This window comes from Ovis aries, chromosome 6 (assembly GCF_016772045.2).
Source record: "Ovis aries strain OAR_USU_Benz2616 breed Rambouillet chromosome 6, ARS-UI_Ramb_v3.0, whole genome shotgun sequence".
In the NCBI taxonomy this organism is placed as follows: Eukaryota; Metazoa; Chordata; class Mammalia; order Artiodactyla; family Bovidae; genus Ovis; species Ovis aries.
The window spans coordinates 118,311,649-118,326,312 of record NC_056059.1 but is presented as its reverse complement, the minus strand read 5'-3'; the positions used below and the strand labels follow the sequence as shown (position 1 = coordinate 118,326,312).

At 64.1% G+C, this 14,664-nt stretch overlaps 2 protein-coding genes across 5 annotated transcripts; both read right to left on the bottom strand.

The window, feature by feature from the left end:
- Positions 1–1,674: 1,674 nt before the first annotated feature.
- On the bottom strand, positions 1,675–3,150 carry ATP5ME (ATP synthase membrane subunit e). Of its 2 annotated transcripts, XM_027971361.2 has the most exons (4): positions 3,086–3,150; positions 2,690–2,744; positions 2,203–2,301; positions 1,675–1,753 (listed from the first exon to the last, which is right to left on the bottom strand). In XM_027971361.2, the coding sequence occupies exons 1-4, from the start codon at positions 3,119–3,121 to the stop codon at positions 1,728–1,730; spliced, it is 216 nt and encodes a 71-aa protein (XP_027827162.1). In that variant the 5' UTR covers positions 3,122–3,150; the 3' UTR covers positions 1,675–1,727. The 2 variants fall into 2 exon arrangements, with proteins under 2 accessions (XP_027827162.1, XP_060273716.1); XM_060417733.1 differs by having other exon boundaries at positions 1,675–2,301.
- Positions 3,151–5,669: 2,519 nt separating this feature from the next.
- Positions 5,670–13,747, bottom strand: SLC49A3 (solute carrier family 49 member 3). Of its 3 annotated transcripts, none has more exons than XM_027971359.2 (10): positions 13,589–13,747; positions 10,758–10,916; positions 10,362–10,575; positions 10,139–10,215; positions 8,923–9,060; positions 8,685–8,801; positions 7,956–8,108; positions 7,530–7,687; positions 7,323–7,432; positions 5,670–6,810 (listed from the first exon to the last, which is right to left on the bottom strand). In XM_027971359.2, exons 1-10 carry the CDS (start codon positions 13,724–13,726, stop codon positions 6,629–6,631), a joined length of 1,446 nt encoding a protein of 481 aa, XP_027827160.2. In that variant the 5' UTR covers positions 13,727–13,747; the 3' UTR covers positions 5,670–6,628. The 3 variants fall into 3 exon arrangements, with proteins under 3 accessions (XP_027827160.2, XP_042107734.1, XP_042107733.1); XM_042251800.2 differs by having other exon boundaries at positions 11,432–13,664; XM_042251799.1 differs by lacking the exon at positions 8,685–8,801.
- Between the last annotated feature and the right edge of the window lie 917 nt (positions 13,748–14,664).

The following is a 14,664-nucleotide window of genomic DNA, read 5'->3' as shown; positions in this document are numbered from 1 at the left end:
GATACGTAATCATACCACCAAGAGGTCTTCAGAAAGGGTCTGTGAACTATGTGCCTGAAAGCACTGGGTGAATATATTCACAGCTGCACGTATATTTATGGGTTTACAGGTGGAGAAATGGAAACACAGACGCCAGTTCTCATCTGGTTTAGGAACAAATATATGAATAGAAATTTAGAATAAAATCAAAAGAAAACCTGCTGCTCTTTTTGATGTGGCAGAGGACATTTGTTTGTGACCAACCAGAAATCCTGCCAGCACTCTGTGCAGAAATAATCTGTTAATAAATGCTGCCCAGGGAGCTGGTCTGAACCTTGCTGACGGACCCACACCTGTGGCCTGCCCAAGTCCTCCTGCACCCCTGAGGTTTCCTTCATGGAAGCAACCACACACCTCCAAGAACCAAGTGGTTCTGAGCCGGGAAGAAAAGCCAAGTCAGACCCAGACCGAAAACGCAACTCACACTCGAAACGGGTGCTGAGCACCTGATGGAGCTAAAGGCCTTTAACTTGTGGTGTTAGCTTCAAAGCAACTGTTTCCAGACACTGGAAACTCCTCTTGGCTACAGCCACGGACAGCACTGCAAGGGCACTTGGGTTAAGGCTGGTTCAGATGCCGCATTCTCCCAGCGGGCAGGGGATGCACGGGCCCCACACAACCTTCAGCTCACAGTGACACCTGGGGACAAGAGCGTGTGACTGGGGTCCCCCCTGGTTCCCAGAGAGACCCAGTGCCAGCCACCCACCAACCTCAGATCTCCAGGGGGTGTGCACTCCAGCCTCACCTTTACTGAAAACAGGGAAAACAAATGAACTGGGGCCCAAAGCCTAGGAAGTCCACTCCAGGCACAAAGCTGGAATAGCCACATTGACACCAGGCCTCCTCATGCACGCGTATTATACATGTGCCATTTGCGGGCTTCCCAGGTGGTGTCAGTGGTAAAGAACGCTCCTGCCAGTGCAGAAGATCTAAGAGACAAGGGTTCATTCCCTGGGTCAGGAAGATCCCTTGGGAGAGGGCACAGCAATCCATGCTGGTGTTCTTTTCCTGGAGAATCCCATGGGCAGAGGAGCCTGGCAGGCTGCAGTCCATAGGGTCGCGCAGAGTTGGACGCGACTGAAGCAACTTGGCATGAAGAGGCACAGCCAGCAGGGGCAGAGTCTGCTGTCTGCTCAGGCACAAAGGCCCAAGCTCACTGCAGAGCTGGCTGCACCCCAGCCAAGCCCTCAGGAGGCCACATCCCCTACCTGGGCTCAAGAGGAGGGTGTGCAAAAAGGAGAAAAGAAATCCAAGTTCTAGCTCGAAGGGCATCAGGACACCCCCACCCCTCCCACGTGGCGAAGCCTGCCCCCTCTCCAGCCTGTCCAAGGGTCTGAGCCAGGGCTGAGCGGAGCGGCTCAGCAGCGCCCAGGATGCTTGGGTGAGCTGTTGAGAAGCTGTGAGATGCTTGTTGCAGACTGCATCCTGAGGGGCTCCTGTCCTCATTCCCACCCCCCAGCTCTCAGAGCAAGCGATCAAGTTTCTCTGTGTTCCACCCTGTTTATGCACCAATCACTGAATCATTGATTAGTTTTCTGGAACCCCTCTCCATTCACACCGCGCATAATCTGAGAAGGCTGGCATACAACCCAGTCTGAGTCCAGAAACCAAACCACTGGGGACAGTAAAGGGAAGTCAGAGGCGCACAGAGAGCTTTATTTATCCACACTGCTCTGGAGAAGGGCAGCTCACTTCAATATGGTGTCCTCTTGGGCTGGAAAGTTAGAAGGAAAACACACCATTACACACGCCTGCCACCCAAAAGGGCCACCTTAGATTTTGGGGGTTAAACCATCCAGCGTCTCGTCTCATGCCTGGCTATGCTCTGTTTCCACTATATCCTCAGCCTTCCTTAACCTGCGGGTTCTCACTGGGACCTGCCCCCGCGGTCAGGGAGGGTGGAGCCTGGCTCTGGTTGTGTGGCCTCTAAGGCTGAGACAGTCCACCTCTAAGGCCCAGGGGCCGAGCCTCACTAAAGGCAGGTTAGCACCCACCCCCCACAAAGGCTCTCCTTCCCCACCCCCACCCCACTCCGCAGAGGATGGCCCAGGGACCAGTGGAAATGGAAAAGGCGGTGGCCTTTCCTCTCCACTTGCTGCTCCGTATGAAGCAGCAGCTGTTTCTGAAAACCCAACGCGGGGTGGGGGACAGCCGCATGAGCACCTTCCGCCAGCTCCCGCTCGATGCGCTTCTGCTCATCCCGCTTCTTCTTCTCCTCGGCTGCAAGCCTCCTCTCCTCTTCTGCCCGAGGTTTCAGGTAATCTGTCAAAGGGAAGGCGGGGGCGGGGGTGTCCAGTGAACGTTTTCACTGAAGCTCGAAAAGGAATTCAGTTCACAGGCAAAGCCATCCTCAGGTACACTGAGTGCCAGGGGCGCCCGATTCCCACTCTCCTTTACCTGGATGTAGGTGAAGGCCTGACACCCACCTCCTAACGGAGAGCCCGACCCGGAGGGCAGCTACAGGACCCCCGCGGCCACCCCAGGCACCCAGCCGCCCCGCACTCAGTCCTCTGTGCTCCAAGGTGCTGCCCGGCCAACCTCCACCCGGCCGCGCGCGGGGTCCTGCCCTCTCGGGTCTCAGGTCAGGGGCCTCCCGCGCCGCCCCTCTCCCACTCCGGCCGGGGGGCCGCAGACGCCCGCGGACACTCACTGTAGCGCTTGGCGCCGTAGGCCATGCCGAGGAACAGCGCGGAGTAACGGCCAAGCTGTGGGGAAAAGCGGTCAGGGGCGGCAGGGGGGACCGCGCCTGGGGGCGCTCGGCCCACAGGGTCGGGGTCCGGGGCGCTGAGAGAGGGGAGGGGTGGAGGTCACGCCCGCGGTCTCAGCCCACAGGGTCGCGGTCAGGGCGGGGGTCCCGGGCGCTGCGCGAGGGCGGGGGGCAGCGGGGATCGCACGCGCGGCGTCGGGGCCCGATGGGGAGGGTCGCGGCCTCCGGGTCAGGGCGGGGGCCGCTGAGAGTCGGGGGCGCCGCGAGCCGCGCCGAGGCGCTCCCGCGCGTTGCCCACGCAGAGCCGCTCAGCGGCGGCGGCGGCGGAGCCTGGCTCACCTTGATGAGCGGCGAGACCTGCACCGGCGGAACCATCTTGTCCGTGACCCTCGCACCGGAAGCACAATTCGGACCGGAGAGGACGCCGCAAGGCCCTGAACACCGCGGGGACGCAGACGCAGAGGCGCGGCCGGGCGCGCGCACGCAGGGCGGCGTCATCAGGCGCGGCGCGCGGCGGCCCCGCATGCGCAGTGGCCGGGCAGCGAGTGCGCGCTCGCGGCAGCAGGTGCGGCCGTGCTGTCCCCTGACGGTTTCGAACCATGGTGAGCACAAGTCGAGGCCCGCACACCTCGGGTACAAATATTTGAAAAGTGTGAGTACACTGTACAAAGTGAAAACCCGAGCTCTCTCCTGCCTGTCTCGCCCCGCCCGCGGCTCCAGCCACACCCAGGCCTGTCCGGGCCGCGGTCCCCCCAGACCAGCCCCGGGGACGAACCGGGAAGGGGCTCGAGGCTTGGACAGGCAATCCGGGGTCCGGGTACAAAGTGTAGCCTGAGTGCAGGCTGGCTCCCAGCGGAGGGGGTGGCCATGTCCGGCCTCTCTGGACTCACAGGCCAGGTCGACCGTGTGGCCCGAGCCCCTTCCTGGGGCGGCACGGCCGTGGGTGCCCCTCTACCCACCATCGGCCCCATTCCCAGTCCCCCGGCAGAGCTAGGGTTTCCTCACCGCTGCAGCCTCCCCAGCAGAAAGGGGCACAGGTCCTCCCGAGAAGGCCAGCCTAGCAGAGCCTGCTCTCTCGGTCTCCCAACTCTAGCCCTCAGGACCTTGCAGCCCCAAGCTTCAAGGTCCACGTCAGAGAGGCCCTCACCCTCATTTCTGCTGTCTTCTGCCGGGGAAGCAGGGGTCACACTGGTGGGGTATTCTGTCACCCAGCTCTGTGGTCAGCCCAAAGGAGGACAAAGCTGACCCAGCCCGGGTGTGCAGAGGAGGCTGCCCAGAGGTGGGCAGTGGTGGCCAGTCTCCCAGCTGAACCTGCTGTGCTTATACACAGTTCCCATGGCAACGTGGGTTGGGGACACCTGGAGAATGATGGAGGGGGGCAGCCCCTCCACAAGGCCACCAGGACACTGATACTCCTGCCCTGTGACCCCCACCCCCATCCCCCCATTCCTGCAACAGGCAAGATCAAAGTCAAGGATTACGAGCTGGATGCAAGGTTCAAGGAGGCCTTGGGGCCCATCGACCTCACTGTGTTCCTGAACGTGTTGGGGAGAAGCTGAGGGTGAGCACCAGGCTTACTCAACTCCTGATGTCTGCACATCTCACATAAAACCCAGATTTGCAGACCTCTTGAAAGTCTCTAGGACCTGGCATTCCGGGACCCACGTCTGGGTGCCCTGTCGGCCCCCAGCCCAGGCCCACCCCTCCTCCACCAGCTGGTGGGGACCTCTGTCCCTCACTGAGAAACTGCCCACCTCTGGGCCTGGCAGGACCAAGGGGACTCCAAGAACAGTACCCTGGGGCGGGAGCTGAGGGTCTCTCAGGCATTCAGAGTGGGAAGGCCACTGAGAGCATCAAGTGGGCAAGGACATGGAGCCCTGGGTGGAGAGGGGCAGGACTAGCACCTGAGACGCCCAAGGCTCGAGGCCGCCTCTGGGCAGGCATGCACCCTGAGAAGACTCCTCAGCGCATTGGAGATACTGGGCCCAGATGGCAAGGGCAGCACCAACAAGGACTAGTGAGCATGACGCTGGGCACCCGGGCACCACCAGGGCGTGAGGAAGCCAGGCCCACCACCAGCCCCCACCACACCTGCCCCAGCTTTCAGGCCTTGATCCGCCTTCCTAGGATCCAGAGTCCCTCAGGGTAACCCAGGGCAGGATCGGCCATACCCACGTGGGGCCAGCGGTCACTGCCGTTCAGACCATCGCTGGGTTTTTACCCCCTCTGGGGGCTACTTCAGCCTCATGAACAGGACTATTCAGTGTGCCAAGCTGTTGCCCCAGGGATGTGGGAGTCGGGGATGGCTCCCTGTGGTCCCCCCAGTGCCCAGGACTCACCCAGGGCCAGGCTCCCAAGAGGCACCTGCCCCGTGAGTGGGTGGGATTGAAGGGGGTAGACCTGCCCCCCATGAGGACCCATCGCAGGGGCCCCCTGGGCCACCCCTCCAGCTCAGAGCCAGCGCCTTCCCTGCTGCTGCTGCTGCTGCTGCTGCTGAGTCACTTCAGTCGTGTCCGACCCTCAGCAGCCCCATGGACTGCAGCCCACCAGGCTCCTCCGTCCATGGGATTTTCCGGACAAGAGTACTGGAGTGGGTGCCACTGCCTTCTCCGCAGTGCCTTCCCCAGAAATCTGGCCCCTCCCTGCTGTCCTCAGCAGCAGGCGGCAGCTCGTGTCCCAGGCCAACAACATGACGGCTGAAGAGGTTCGGCCCCTGGCGCCCTACGTCCTTCCCCAAGGCCCTCTGTGAGGCCCAGGCATGGCGCCCGGGGCTCCAGGGGGATGTGCCTCCGCCCCTAGAAGCTGCAGCATCAGGAGGCTGGGACGCCCAGTGTCCAGGAAGGGGGACGCCAGCCCCAGCCCCACCCCTTGCCCTGCAGGGTCTCCTGCAGCTTCCCCCCACGCGCAGAAACAAGACAGAGCCTGGAGTCCGGTTCCTGTAATTGACCTGCTGGCTGCAGCCTTGGGGACCCTCCACTCCCTCCATGCCGGCCTGGGCCTGCCACCCCCCCACCAAACTTGCAGGTCGACCACCAGCGATCCTGCAGGCAGCCTGGGCTACAAGCCTGAGCCACGTGCTTGCCTGTGGGAAGAGGAGTGAGAGGCACCCTCCCCCGCGGGGCTGCAGCCAGTTGAATAAACGTGAGCCCTCAAGCCTTCCTGCTCACAGTGCCTCTTGGGCGGAGGGGTCCTCCTGGGGGTGGGAGTGTCCATGGGGTAGAGAAGGTCTGGGGTGGGGGTAACCCCCTAGGGGCAGGAGGGTCTTCAGGGAGCAGCAGCGTCTGCCTGGGGCCCAGCCTCTGCCTCCTGCCCAGCCTGGTCCCACCTGCTGTGTCCATCTATGCTGGCACCAGATGGGAGGGCTGGTCATTCAGCGGTCAGCAGAGGTGGAACACAGGTGGCTCTGGTACAGGCTCCTTCAAGGAAGGCCTTCCTCACACCTGTCCACTCCACACTCAGCCATGCTGGGGCCCTCAGGATCCCACACCCACTCAGTTCCCCCTCACCCTGGGCCCCCAGTGCCAGGCCAGCCCCTGCAGTAGCCACCTGGTCAGTGGCCTCTTGTCTGCACAGCAGCAGCTCTTCTTGCTATGGCCACAGAGAATCCCCTGGGACCCCCTGCCATGACCCTGGGTCCCCCCAAGATGCCAACGTCATCCCAGCCTCAGTCATGACAGGTTCAGCCAAAGGGACCAGAGCCCACGTCCCTGCCTCCCCTTCACATCCCCAGGTCCTCTTTTCCTCATGCCAACTGCTCTCCAGCCTCTGGCCCTCTACAGGACCCCTGAGATGTCTTGGATGGCTCCCAGGAGGAAGGAGGCAGGGCCAGGAGCACCAGTTCCAGGAGGGGGCTGCTGGGAGCCAGGGTGCTGCGGTGGAGCCTCAGGGCATGGCTGCCAGGTAGGGCGCATGGTCCAGGGCTGCTGCAGTTGCTGGGCGTTCGTCCTCCTGAATGGAGGGGCTGGCGTCGGCCTCAGCCTGCAGGCGCCGGTACGGGGTGTGGAAGAGGACCATCAAGAGGCAGCTGAAGAGGACGCAGAGGCCGGCCATCAGCAGCATGGGCACTGGGGAGACACGGCCGAGCGCTGCCTGAGGCGCCCCAAGCGCCGGGGCACTCGCCCAGGTGCAAGGGACCCCAGAGCAGCCTCGGGCACAGATCCCCACCAGCCCCAAGAGGCAGGCTTGCAGACCCAGGGGCCGTGAGCCCCAAGGTCACCCCACCAGGTCCGAGGACGTGGGCGTGCAAGACGACCCCACTCCGGTCTCTCTGGCTCTCTGCCTCCATCTCTGTCTGTCTCTGCGCCTCTCACTGTCTCTCCTGTCTCTGATCTCACTTCAAAACCGCTCACACGTGGGGTCACAGGTGGGGTCACAGGTAGGCTCCCATGAGGGCTGCTCTCGCCAGACTGCGCTCCAGGCTCTGCCTGCTGCCCTCGGGTCCGCCCCAACCCACCTCACCGCACAGTGGGCACCCTACACCCGCCCGCCAGGACAGTGGAGTTTGCCAAGAGAAGGAGGCCGGTGGAAGGGAGACTCCAGGGCTAGGTGGGGTCAACCTCCTGGCCTGTGCCCTCACCCTTCCAGTCCAGCGGGCCCTGGCCATCCCGGCAGGTAGAGACAGACGGCTCCGCGTGGCGCACGGTCAGGGAAGTCAGCAGCACCATGATGAGAACGCCCTCGGCCTGCCTGCACAGCCACAAAGCCCTCAGCCCCGGCCCAGTGCTGCCCCGGGCACCCCGAGGGGCAAAGGGTCCCTAGGAGAGCCGTGGGAATGGGCACTCACCCCAGCACGAAGACCAGGCCCGCGGCTGTGCCCTCACCCACGGGGAAGGAGCACTCGACTGCCAGCTCCATGGCAATGGGCGCCACCGCGAAGCCAAAGAAGCCCAGCAGCGAGCAGACGGCGGCCAGCACGACGGTCTGTCCCTGCAGCTGGGACACCTGGGCAGCAAGCCGCCCAGGCCGGCAGGCAGGACTCAGGAGTGCCCCAGCCTGGACCCCAGCCCCGCCGCCGGGCCCTGTCGGGGGCAGGGCAGTGCCAGGGCTGGAGAGGCCACAGTGCCCACACCACTCCAGGGACACCCCAGCAGGGACGCCCGGGTCTGAGTGGGTCTGGGTGTCTGTTATGGCCGAACTGCCAGCTGCCCCGCCCCTGGGGCACCCCACTCTCACCCTCTGCAAGGCAGCCTCAGCTCAAGAGGACTCTTACCACCGCAAAGGCCACGCAGGCCAGAGACGCCAGGCAGAGGCCGATCTTGACGGCCTCAATGAAGTGCTTGGTCCTGTCCACGTACAGGCCCAGAGCCACTGCCCCCAAGACTCCAAACACGATGAAGAGAGCCCCACAGAGGCCCGCAAATTCCTGGAGAGTAGAGGGCACCTTGTCCATCATCTGAGCCCAGGGGGTGGCACTCATCCTTAGTATGTACCCCACCACCAGGGAACCCACAGCAGGGTCACCGAGCAGCGCCCCAGGCCCGGGGAGGACCACGTGGAAGGCTCGGGGGCGGGAGGTGTCCTCCCTGGAGGTGCCACGGCCTTGTCTCACCTCCACCCGGGAGCTGGACCAGCCCTAGAGAAAGGGCCTGGCTTCCGCAGATGCCCTCGATGCCTGTTGCCTCTGAGAGACTGGGAACACTCGGGGCCTGAGCCCCACACCCAGTGCTGAAGCCAGACCACAGCGGGCACAGCAGAGATGCTGCGAGTCCGATACCAGGACCCACAGGCCTGGCGGGGGGCCGTGAGAGCAGGCGGGCTCTGCCAGCACCCCGGCCCATGGCTGCCACCCACTGTCTCAGGAGCACCCTGATAGGTCTCCCCGTCCAGGTGAGGAGACAGCACTTGGGAAGTTCGTGGGCCACTCCACAGCCACCAGCAGGTCAACAGGCCCCAAGGCTGTGTGCGGGTGGGGGGCCCCCAAGTCGGGGCCAGCACTCACGCTGGAGTAGCCGTTCACACAGAGGACCTGCTCCAGGAGGGCTGAGAAGCTGGAGAAGATGCCAACGCCGCCCCCGAAGCACACAGCCAGGGTGATGTAGGCCTTGTTCCTTGTGAGCTAAAGGGGAGGGTCACGCAGTCCAGAGCCTCAGCAGCACAGGCAGGAGCTCCAGGGCTGGGCTGCCCCTCCCCCCCCCCGCCCCCCCACCCCCAGGGCCCACAGCACGCACAGCACTGACCAGCTTCAGCCCAGCTAGGAACGGCAGCGAGGTGGACTGGGCAGCCCCCACAGAGGGCGGGGTGGGGGGCACACTCTCCCAGAGGCATGCAGTGGCCAGCAAGAACGTGAGGCCGGCAGGGAGGATGTAGGTGCCCAGCTGTGGGGAGAGTGTGCGTGAGTGCACTCACACCGGCCCCCGTGGATACACGCACGCACACACACACAGGTCCCCGTGGATACACGCACACGCACATGAACGTGAGTGCACAGATCCTTGTGGATGCACACACATGCACACAGGCGCCTCAAGCCTGCTCCCCAGGCTCCAGACGAGCCACTGCCTCCTCACTGCCCATCCCGCCTGTCATTCCAGGTGGACGTCAGCAAGCCCAGGGCCCGTTCGGGGCCTCCTGTGCTTTGCCGCATTCAGAAGCCTGGCTTTCAAAATTTCACTCAAGGATGACTCCAACAACGATGGCCTCAGCTCGACCGTCTCTGGGAGCTCTATCCAACTGTCACCTGGACCCTCCCTCCCACCTCTGTGAGTGACCCCAGCCGTCCCCCAGCTAGAAGCCCCTTCTCATCAGTGCACCCCACTCCCCAGCTGAATCAAACCCCAGGCTCTCTCCGTGGACACTCTGGGCACACCTTTCATTCCCCAAGCTGGAATCACCAGATGGAATCACTCCCCCTTCAGATCCCCCCAGGCTATCCATCACATCAAGCCAACCGCCTGCCACCTGGATTGACGCTTCCCTCCGCCCTCCCCTTGCTCAGCAGACACACACTTCCGGCTGCAGCCGCACCCCTCAGTCTCGCCTCCACCTCAGCGCCTTTCTCTCTGGTCCCTCATCCTCCTCCCCACCTCCCTCCCACCCCCCAGCAATGCCTCATCCTGCTGCAGCCAGCCTCTCGCCTCCCTGGTGCTCTCTCCCCTCCAAGGAAAACACCCAGCATCCCGATGCCTCGGGTTGTGCCTGACGCTCGGAAGGTGCCCAGCACTTGCAGTGGAGGAAGCCCCACGTACATGGGGTGCCCTCACACCTGCGTCCACAGAAGGCGCGCGTGCACACTCGCACGGACAGTGTGGGTGCACGAGCCCACCAGCCCCCACACGCGCACACACAGCCCAGACACAGGCACACACACACGCAAACACACAGCCACTCACGCACAGCCACACACTACACCGTACACGGAGGTGCACACGTGCGTGCACCTGTGAGCTCCCTCACCATCAAGGGGATGTCCTCCTCCGTCTTCACCAGGATGGGAGACAGCAGGTTGGCCACCAGAATACCCAGGGGATTTGCTGGACGGACAGGGACGTGTGTCAGCTCAGGAAGGCAGGCTGAGCCCCCATCCACGGAGGAGACCTCGCCCTCCAGAGCGGGGAGTGCACAGAGGCTCCCGGCCACACGCTAAGCCAGAGGGGACGCCGGCCTCACCGAGACTCACACATGGTACCGATCATGTTGGCTGTGGCTCGCTGGTGCTCAGGGAACCACAGGGCGGCCAGCTTGGCTGGAGAGAAGATGACCAGGGTCTGGGCCAGGGCGCAGATGCTCTGCCCACCCAGGAGGAAGACAAACGGGTGCTGGGTGCCGACAACCATGCTAGGCATGGAGCGGATCACGCTCCCTAAGAAGTTCAGGAACGCGCCGAGGGTGGTCTGCAAGGGTGGGGTCAGAAGAGCTGCCCAGCAGCCAGGACGCCCCCCAGCACCCCAGCCTCCACTCGCCACCCAGTGGCTCTGCCTGAGGACTCGGATCTCGGGAGGAGGGGATGGCTCTCGATCCTGTGCTTGGGGACCCGCCTGTCCCAGAGCAGGCCCTGGTGTGTGGTCTGACTCACCGCCCAGCGGAGTCCAATGGAGTCCAGAACCCAGATGGCCACCACCCCGGACGGGATGGACACCACGAGGAACACCAGCGACAGCCAGTTGAGCTGCTCCATGGAGAGGAGGAAGTGCCGGGCGATCGTGCCAGCCACGGGCGCGAAGCTGAGCCACAGCTGCGAGACACAGGCTGGCCTCAGCCCAGGGCAGGCGCCACAGACACCACGGCTGCCGGCTGCACTGGGCACGGCCGGCTGGCCCGAGGGAGAGAAAGGGTCCAGGGCTGGAGTCTTCACTTGGTCACGCCAGAGGGGAGGCACAGCTGGGGGCTCAGACAGCATGTCGGGACCGAGGACCGGAACCATCCTTGCAGACATGGTTCCGGGGCAGAAGGAGGGGGGCAACCTGGCTGGACCCTGCAGGACAGCGAGGCCCCCAGGACTGACCCTCCGAGGAGAAGGGCTGGGGCTGACAGCGGAAGAGAGATGGCCACCGTGCTGGGGGGGGCGGGGCAGGCACCCAGACTGGGTGCTGGCCGAAGCTGCAGTGCCGGGAGGTGGGAGAGGGGCCCCCGGCCCCCGTCACGTGGGCGTGTGTCCGCCGGCACAGGACAGGCCGAGGAGCACACTGTGGGGGTGACTCCGTGCACACTCAGTGCCCGTGGAGGACACCCCGGTGCACCAGCACTTACTGCAGGAGGGAGTGGCGAGGCGTCCTGGCCTGGCCCAGAAACGAAGGTGTCACAGACCAAAGCCCCCCGACTCCACCTCTGAGAGGGCACAGCAAGGCGGGAGCTCGCCCAGGCCTCACACCCTGCCCCCACGGCGGAGGCCGCAGGATCCAGCCTTCCTAACCCGAACAGAGCTCTGACCACAGAGCCCCACGTGACAGCGACCTTGGGCAACAGCTGCCTTTTCTTCCCTTTTCTTCCCTCTTCTCAGGCCAGAGCTTCTAGGTTCAGGAAGAACTTGGTGCAGGCCGCCTGCTTCCTGCCCAGCTGATCCAGCAGCGAGAAAGCCTGGCTCTGGCTTCCACACCTTCTGCGCACAGCCCACCTTCACCAGCATCGCCCCTCGGCCCTCCCCAGAACCTGTGGGCAGCGGGGCAGAGGCAGGTCTGAAACGCACACAGCAACGTGGGGGCAACTGTGTGCCCACGGCACGGGCTTCCCCCATGTGTTCCCAGCCTGCCGGGAGGCCCTGTGCATCCTTTGAGAATGTGGGCGCCTGTCCCCCATGCTGGCCCTCACGCAGACCACGCCAGGGCCGCTGAGGCCTCATTGCAAGCGCCACCCCCGTGCCCTTCACGCTGCCCACCCCGCCCGGGACCGAGGGCCCTGCACAACTGGCCACAGGAGGGGTAAGCGAGAGCGCACCTCTTGACCCAAGCTCCCTGCTGCGACCCCGCGGGGACCGTGGCAAGTCCCGGCGTGGTTCCTGCCTGCTCCATGACGATTTGTGGACGAGACAAGTGCGGGGGCACAGCCTTGGCCTCCAGCATCCACCCCCAGACACTGAAGCAGCTGGAGGGCTGAGAGAGACCCCCGCTCTGCGTTCTCAAACCACAGAACCCAAACCCAGTCCTGGCTTCACAGTGTTCAGACGCAGACCAGCAACTGCTGCAGAGAAAAACATCTCAAGTCCCAGGCTGGGCATGCCACTTCTCCCAGCACAGGGCTGGCCAGCAAGGAGAGGAGGAAAAAGGTCCCAAAGAGTTTGCAGTGGCGTCCAAGAGAGGCTGTCGCCCAAGAACCTCTCCCAGGTGGTACCTTCGGGGCTCCCCTCACCTGCCAGCCCCTCCTCGTTACGGTCTCTGCATCTGACCTCCCTCTGCCACCCGGGGCCTCCCTGAGCTTCGGGCCCCACTGCCCCCCACCACTCTGCGTTTCATGATTGTGGCCGCCCCTCAACTGCCCAACTCCCTGAGGTCCAGTGTGAGGCTGAACAGTGTTCTTTCAGGCAGCCTACAGGAGGAGACCCGCGGGCCCGGTAGCTCTGCAGCCTGACCGCTCAGCAGGCAGCCACTAGCCTCAGGTTAGGAAGAGCATGCAGTCCAGGGCGCAGGAGGCACGGCCCAGGGCTGGAGGAGCAGAGAAAGGTCTGCTGGCTGAGCCGTGGTGGTGCTGGGCCGGCAGAGGGCCTAGGCCCCTAGGCCCTCAAGGGGCGAGTCTGGGGGAGCAGCAGGTTGGGAGAGCTGGGGCCCCGGAACCAGCAGGCCCAGTTCTCGCGGGCGCTTCTCTGGTCTCCGAGGCTGTGATGATGAGCACTGTCCCTGCCAGCAGCGGGCTCAGTTCTACAACTGCTGGCCCCAGCTGGGTGGCTGTGAAGAAAGGGGCTGAGTGGGCAGGCAAGAAAGGCCTCTGGTGAGGGACCTTGGAAGTGAGCCAGAAACCCTGGGACGGCGGCCAGGGCCCAGGGAAGAGAGGCAGGTAGGGGGCAGAGCGGGTGCCCAGGCTGCGGTGGGTGCGCGCTGGGCAGAGAGGGGAGACCGCGGGAGGAGCCCTCCGTGCCTGCGGACAGTGACTCTTTCGGAGGCAGGAGCGGCATCCTGTGGAAACCACAGCGGGTCTCCGGACCTGGGCCGCGCGAGGACAGACAGGGCACCCGCCCTCCCTGCGCAGCCTCGGCCAAGGAAGGGGCTCTCCGCCCCGGCCCGCCCTCGCCCGCGGTTCCGCCGTCGCGGGACGGGAGAGCTGCGTCCCGGGACTGGCTGAGCGAGCTCTCAGCGGCCGATTGTCCAGCGGGACGCGGCGCTCGGCGCGCACCGGACGTCGACGGGCCGGGCTCGGCAAGGTCCCGGCCTGTCCCGCAGCCTTGCCCCGCCTGCCCGGCCCCGGCCCAGCCCCTACCGTGGCGTTGGAGCAGCTGAGCAGGCTGATCACCAGCAGGAAGACCCACCGGCGGGCGTAGGCGCGGTAGCCCCCCAGCACGCTCCGGGCCGAGGTCGCCGGGGCGGGCTCTGACCAGCCCCCCGCCGGCCCCGCCATTGCCGCTGCACCCGGGCCGCCGACTTTTCGAGCCGCGCTGATGAGCCAGGACCGCCCTTGGAGGTGGGGTCGGATCAGAACCCGCCCCCCAGGCACGGGTCACCACTGGTCAGGCTGAAAGGGGACCAAAATGCCCCCGCAGGGCCGCTGCGAGGTCCCTGCGATGGAGGCGCTCACGCACGTGGGTCAGGAGCGGCTCCGGGAAATCACTGCCGCGCGAAAAGGCCGCACTTCCTGAAAGGGGCTGTGGAAAGAACCCCTCCGCCACCCCCACCCACCAATTTCCTGAGACCCAAAGAAGTAACAGCTGGAGGCTGGAGGCCAACCTGGAGGAGGAGGCTGGAGTCAGTTTGCAAAGCGCCTCCAATCAATGCTCTAGACTCCACTCGAGTCAGCCCTGCAGAGAAGCAGGACTGAGGGAGGAGCAGCAGAGATGATGCCGGCAGAGGGGGAGGTGGAGACTAGCCTGTCCTCATACTCAGGGAAAGGGCTGTGCCAGAGCACGGGACCGTGGGCCAGGGAGGAGCAGGTGACCTCCCCCTACCCGGGAATGTGCAGTTTGCAGCTGAGAAAACACGAGACAGATTTCTGTGGGCTTGCACACAGGGATCCCAAGGGAACATTTCAAGCAAAGATGGGCAAATAAAGGACAGGAACGGTAAGGCCCTAGTAGGTGCAGAGAAGTGGCAAATGTCACAGAGGAACCATTCAGAAAGCCCTAATGGTCTGTGTGTGCATGACGGTGCGGTCACTCACCCAGAGCCAGACGTCCTGGAGCATGCAGTCAGTCAAGTGGGCCTTAGGAAGCATTGCTATGAACAAAGCTACTGGAGGTGATGGAACTCCAGCTGAGCTACTTCAAATCCTGAAAGATGAGGCTGTTAAAATACTGCACTCAGTATGCCAGCAAATTTGGAAAACTCAACAGTGGGCACAGG